General features: G+C 55.7%; 1 protein-coding gene across 1 annotated transcript; it reads right to left on the minus strand.

The window, feature by feature from the left end:
- Positions 1–1,234: 1,234 nt before the first annotated feature.
- Positions 1,235–5,621, minus strand: LOC105565330. The gene is made up of 2 exons (XM_012018427.1): positions 4,035–5,621; positions 1,235–3,989 (listed from the first exon to the last, which is right to left on the minus strand). The coding sequence occupies exons 1-2, from the start codon at positions 5,536–5,538 to the stop codon at positions 1,798–1,800; spliced, it is 3,696 nt and encodes a 1,231-aa protein (XP_011873817.1). The 5' UTR covers positions 5,539–5,621; the 3' UTR covers positions 1,235–1,797.
- Positions 5,622–6,666: the final 1,045 nt, after the last annotated feature.

A 6,666-nucleotide genomic window follows, 5' to 3' on the forward strand; every position in this document is an offset into this window, starting at 1 on the left:
TGATATAGTTACGCATTTACACCGAAAGGTACTAGGTCTGTTTATTATATACAGCGGTAGTAATTGGTTACTGGTTAAATAGTGGCGTTATTCGCTAACGTTACGTTATCACAACGATGATGAAATTTAGCCCTCCGGGGACACCGTATTCAGTGTCCGCACTTCTAACGCTTTCGTTCTCGCTCCTCCCCCTCCGACGACCCTATCCTTCGTCCCTGATTATGTTAAGTTAACCCCCGACGACCGGACAAGACGAGACAGCGCGCGGCCGTCGCGGATTCGACGGTTCGCCCAGGCTCCGTCGTCGGTTCCTCGCCGTCGCGCTCGTACAAGAAATGATCGCACGCCGCGCAAACGTGGAGATCCTCAAAGTCAGGCAGTTTAGTCGACCAGTCAAATCCTGAACTTTTAGGCCAGCCAGTGCTTACAATGCGATTCTCTTCATGACAGTGCGAAAGAGATGTGCTACGGATATATTCGCGCGCTGCGTCGCGCGCTCGCTTCATAGATGGCCAAAATTTTTCAATAAAAATGTATAAAGTGTGTATAGTTATATATATGTATATATATAATATATATAATATATATAATTATATTTATATACGTTTTTATATGAAGACATTTTTACCGGATGATTAAATCAAGAGAAAAAACTTTTTCAAACAATTTTTTAACTCCGTGTTCTCACTGTGCAAACTTCACGAATGGAACCGGTTTCAATGCTATTGCACAACGCAATTTTTGCCCTTTTAACGAAAACAATTTTAATATATTTTTTTACACAGCATTCCAAAATCTCGAACTAATTTCTTTTCTAAAATAATTAAGGAAAGTTATGATTACGTTCCAGCGTGTTACTCCTCCACGATTAAAAACAGCGATATTTTACAATGTCAACCAATATAAAAATATAGAAATGAGAACTTTACATAATCGTGTAAAATTTAAATTTAATTTAAATTTAAGTTAAATAAATAAGCGCACGTACGTATAAATTAGTACGTATAAATAAGTACGTATAAATACGTATAAATAAGTAATAGAATATTTAAGTGTATTCTCTGTAATTTTGCCATTTTAAACTAAATTTATCTAATTTTACTGGGAAAGTGGGAATAAATTTAACTGTTTTATGCGATGTGTTTCCGCGCGTCGCTATAAAAAAACTCATATATCAGGTTAAATAAAAAATGTACATAATAATCCTTTTGCAAAATTAAATTTGTCACTTTTTTTCTCTTGATTTAATAATTGATTTAATAATCGCAATATCATTATTATTGAAATTGGATATTTGCATTATTGAAAATGTTGCATATTAGTCCGATTAATCGAGCGAAATAAAAGCGGCAGCGACCCAGCGCGCGACTCCTACCGTCGTTTCCGACAACGCACGAAATCGAGATTTCCAAATTGACTAGATTAGCCCAACAACTCGCGTGTTGTATTCTGACGTATAAATCTGAGAAATGGGAAGAACTGGCAGGCAGATATTACCGCACTGGAACTGGCTCGTTCACTCCATGGGCAGGCGTTGATCAACGAGACCGCTTGACGTCAGCCACGTTGATGGTCGATCATTCCGCACGCACTCCGCTCGATATTGCACGTTTTTACGCACGTTCGAATAGGGCAACAAGCGTGCCCCGTTCGTGGGGAAGACCGCGTCTAGGTCTGCCGATCCTAGTTAGAAACGAGATCATCGGTGATCGATCGGCCGAATCGAGTCGCCGAGTTAGGATTTTGGCATCACAGTAGAGGATAATAATCGTGTCCGCGGCCGCAGAACGAGATCGGTCACGAGCCGCCGCTAGAGGACAAGATCGGCAGGTCACGGTGAGCCTGGGGGTCCCTGGAGTGCGCGTCCCGCACGGCCCGGGAGCCGAAAACGCGCTCGCAGCCGGGTACGGTGCACCTGGCACCCTCCTCCTTACGATCGTCCGAGCCCGGCGAGGACACAGGCGAGCCTGAGACGGACGCGTGCCTGTTTCCCTGCTCCTGGGTCAGTCTCGTCAGGTGATTGAGATGCTGATGGGTGAGGCCGTTCAGGCCAGCAAAGTGAGACGCGAATGAGGACAGACCCGGAAACGTGGCGCCGAGATGCGGCGGCAGCAGGAGCGGGTGCGGCGGTGGTATCCGGGCTGCCAGGTCGACCGCGGATGATAGTCCGGGTGCTAAGGGGTAGGCACCCAACGCGCCGATACTGGCGTCCGCGTAGAGTCTTGCCAGGAACTCATTGTGCAGCAGCGGATTCATCTGCGAGTCGTCGATGCGCGGCGACAGGCTCGGCGGCAGGCTGGAGGAAAGCGGCGGGCTCGACGAGGTCGACAGCAGTTTCCGGTGCAGGTTGAGATTCGCCGAGTGGCGATCGCGAGATCGTTTCGAGGGGAAGGCCGCGTTACAGCCGTCCACGCTGCACCGGTGCATCAGTTTGAGGTGGACGTTCTGATAGTGGGTCTTTACGCCGAAGTGATTCTGAAAGACCTTGCCGCAGGCGGTGCAACGGCGCGGATTCTCACGGTCGAGCGGCACTTCCTGGGTGCTGACGAAACCGCCGTTCTCGTAACGCGCGTACGTGATCAGGCTATTGTCCGTATCCATGGCCGCTGTGGAGGGTGAGGCGCTGGATGAACGAGAGCCACGTGAGGAGTTGTCCATGGTGATCTCCTGGTGGGTCGTGAGGCTGATAGGGCTGGTAGAGCCGCGGCCAGACCTCGAAGCCACCCGCTGCGTCTCGGCGTACGGCATCGCGCATCGACCCTGCGACAAGGACTCGAGTTGACGCAAAGTGTTGGTCGAGGAGTCGTGGGAGAGGTCGTCGGCTGTCGTCGGACGGCTGTCGACCGAGCTCGGGGCACGGGGGGGATCATCGGGACGCTCACCTTCTGGATTGCGCAGCGCGTCGTCCACCTCCTCCTCCTCATCATCATCCTCCTCGACTTCCTCCATGGGCTCATCATCGTCGTCCTCCTCGTCCTCCTGGTGCTCCTCGTTGTTCGCCGGCCTCCCATCCTCCTGCGTCACCTCGGCGGATTCCTTCTTCGAGATCGCCTCCTCCTTTACCCTTGTTGTCGTTTCGTCGCTCTCCGCGCTCAGTCGTCGATCTTTCAGCTCCGACGACGTCGCGTCGAGATCCTTCGTCGCCGCCGTCGTCGTCATCGTCGTCGTCGCCGTCGTCGCCCCGCTCGACGTGGTACTCGACGACGGCGCGTTGTCGGTCTTTGGTTCCGGGGTGATCTGCCGCTTCGGAGACTTAACCGAGCTCGCCCTCGAACTTAAGTCACGCGGCTCATCCTGAGGTAGCTCCTCCGCGTTGTCTTGAGAGGAGAGGGTGTCGCCGCGACGATTGCTAGCCGCCGCCACCTCGCGCTCTCTAATGCCGGCGTCCGGAGAGCGCGAGTTCGACTCGCGATCGTGAAAGCCACCTTTTTGGTTCCTTGGCGAGCCGGGCAGCATCTTCCGCTCCTCCGCCTCAAGCCTGGACATCGACATGTCCTCCGGTTGATTCTGAAAGTCCGCTATTGGTGCAACGACGCCGTCCGACAGACACCGCCGTTGAACTCGCTGCTCCTCGTCGTTGGAAGAGTCGCCATCGGTAGACGAGGAGTGCACTTCCGCCGGCACGGCGCACCTCGTGGGGTGCTGAGATTTTCTCTTGCGCACGCCCCGGCTGTGGAAGGAACTCGAGTTGAGCGAGTGCTGGTTCACGGAGAAGGGCTGCTGCTCGACCGTGCCCATCGAGTCGTTGTCCTCGTTGCTGTCGGGATTACTGGCGTTGTCCTCGTCGGCGGTGTCGCCGAAGTAGAGCTTCGGCCGCTTCGCCAGACTGAAGTCGGCCGGCTGCTCGTCGTCGTCGGCGCGCAACGGCTGCAATCTCGACGGCAGATTGCTGGTCTCGTCTTCCGCGACCACGACGATACCGCCACCGTCGTCGTCGTCGTCGTCCTCGCCCTCCGGTATCATGGACGACGCCTGGGTGGATGGCGAGACTGCGCTAATGGACGCGCCGCCGCCTCCGCCGTTGCCGCCACCACCGCCGCCGCCGCCGCCGCCACCGGAATACGGGCCGCGCGCCATCGTTGTGGTGGTGATTGACGCGGCGTTCGACATCGGCACCGGCATCGTCGTCGAGGCCGTGGTCGTCGACAGACCCGGGTTCGACATCCTCTGCTGCAGCGCCTCGTCGTACGGTCTGCCCTGACCCTGCGTGCACGACAGGTCTAAATGCTTGAAGTCCAGCGCGCACAGCGACGCCGGCGAGCGGAGATCCGGCGGCGGCGTGAGCAACGGGAACGTGCCGAAGGGCAGGTGATTCAGCCCGGTAGCGGGTACCGGGAGTCCCACCTGCGGCGGCAGCACCAGGGCGTGCGCCATGGACGAGCGGCCGTCGTGCGGGGAGATCTTGCGGCGTAAATGCGGCGAGTGCAGCTTGGGATTTGGATTCGCGCTGTGTCGATTGCGCGATCTGCGCGAACTAAACATCATGCTGCAGCCCTTGACCGTGCACTGGTGCATCTCGCGCAGGTGCACCGCGCTGAAGTGGATCTTCAGGGCGCCCTTGTCGCAGAAGGTCTTGAGGCAGACGTTGCACTGCACGCGCTTCTTGCCGGTGGTGGGATTGATGAAGGGTGTGCCGAGGTTCGGCGGCAAGTTCGCGGCAGCGCTCCATTGGCCGCCCGGTCGCTTGCCCGGAGAGTGCGGCTTCCTGCCAGGTATACCGGGCGGCCTGCCCAACGGCGTCGCCTGGAGCGATAACGGCGGCGGATGCCGTTGCTCGGAGCAAATGGCGTGCTTCGACATACCGGAGTCCCGTCTGCTGAGGTTCAACGCGCTGTCGGAGTTGTCCTCGTCGTCCTCGTCCTCCTCCGAGCCGAACTCGCTGCTCTTCTCGCCGCCGCTGTGTACGTCCACGGGCACGGTTAGCCCGACGATGCTGCCAGGCGATTTGCCCATCGGCGGTGGCGGGAAGTGCGGAAAGCTCGGCGGTAGCGCGCCGGAAGAGACCGCGACCGAGAGCGGATGGCCGAAGGTCAACGCCGACGAGGTGACCGGAGCGACCGGCATATGCGGCCTCTGCAGCTGCGACGCCACGGACGAGTGATGAGGCGGACTGTGGGGACTCTGCGGATTCCTCATGGACTTCCGGTTTTGCAGGAGCTGCTCCGTGGACGGGGGCGGCGGCGGTAACGGCGGGAACGCCGGCAGCCCGAGGGTGCCCAGTTTCCGGAAGTCGAACGGCTGCATGCTCTGCAGCCGATTCAACGGCGACACCGTTAGATGCGAGTCCGCGAGGGAGCGCGGGGGCGAGTTCGCTCTGCTGGTGACACTGGGGTTCCCCGCCGACGAGTAGTGCTTCTGCGCCGTTGGCGATATCGAGGGATGCGAGATCGACGACGACGACGGCGGCGGCGGGGGCGGCGGCAACGGGGGTGGCAGCCGGGAACCCGGCGGTGGTAGGCCGCAGTGAAGCATGTGCAACGGGGGCGGCAGGTGTGCTAGTGGCATCGTCGGTGGCGAAGGTCGTCTGCTCGGTGACATAGCATCCGTACCCGGCGTGCCGGCGGCCAGCAGCAGCTGCTGCACAAACGGACGCGTCTCGGCGAACCTGAGGAACTGCTGCAGGACCAGCGGTTCCTCCTCAGCCGAGCAGATACTCCATCGGTCCAGCACCGGGCCGTTCTGCGAGTCCTGCGAACAGAAGACGAGAAGGATTGGCCTCTTGCAACTCGAAGAAACCGTCGACGAGCGTCGCGCGCCGAGATAGTCGCGGCAGCTTCGTTTAATGGGAAAATTGTGCCGGCGATAATTGCAATTTACTTATATAAGTAGAAAAGTGAGCAAAATCAATGGGAGTTATTTTTAAAGCTTTTCCGACCAGCATTCTAATAAAACAACGTTGATAGAGGGAGGGAGACGAGCAATTTTTCCGAGGCAGTTTCCTGCGACATTCTTCGCGGCGTTCGCAGACCGCCGGTATACTCGAGATTACACTGTTTAGCCTGCGCGGGAAATTACGTAAATGCGCAAATCACGCGGTAAAGAACACGCGATATCGTCGATCAATTCGCACAATTGCCGACGGTGGACGGGGAACGTTTATCCTTATTCGACCGTAATTACACACCGCGATAAGAAAAAAAAAAGCGCTTCCTACATTGTCAACCGTAGAAGGTCACGCGCGTCCCGTTCGCGTTCCGTTACTTTTGTTGAAATGGAATGCGCAAAAAATGGCCGATAAATAAAAAGCTTTGATTGATGACGCTTAATGTAGCGGGTAATTAGTTCTGCTTCGCCTGTTAGCCAAGCGAGATTGCACTTAAACGCGTTAAGGATTTAACCTTGCATCCCGGCGGATATGTATACATACTCTCGATCTGTCTTCCTCTCGCGCGTACCGACTATTAACGACCCGCTTTTTTGCGATTTTGCTTCTCGAGTTTTAGCGATTTGTCATTACGCTCCGCTGGAAAGCCTCAGCGACATGAATAGTCCGATCCCGCGGCAAGTTCCAGTCAATCCCGGAATCAATTCCACAGTTTCGCCGGAAACTGCGCGCATTGGGGGCGTAAAAGTAACGCTTAGGCCCGGTTTTTCATTTTCTGGTTAACTGTTAACCCGAGGTTAGTCGACTCTCCACCTTTTTCTATATTATCACCTGAGACAGGA

This window comes from Vollenhovia emeryi, unplaced genomic scaffold (genome assembly GCF_000949405.1).
Source record: "Vollenhovia emeryi isolate VEMERY1.0 unplaced genomic scaffold, V.emery_V1.0 DF939153.1, whole genome shotgun sequence".
In the NCBI taxonomy this organism is placed as follows: domain Eukaryota; kingdom Metazoa; phylum Arthropoda; class Insecta; order Hymenoptera; family Formicidae; genus Vollenhovia; species Vollenhovia emeryi.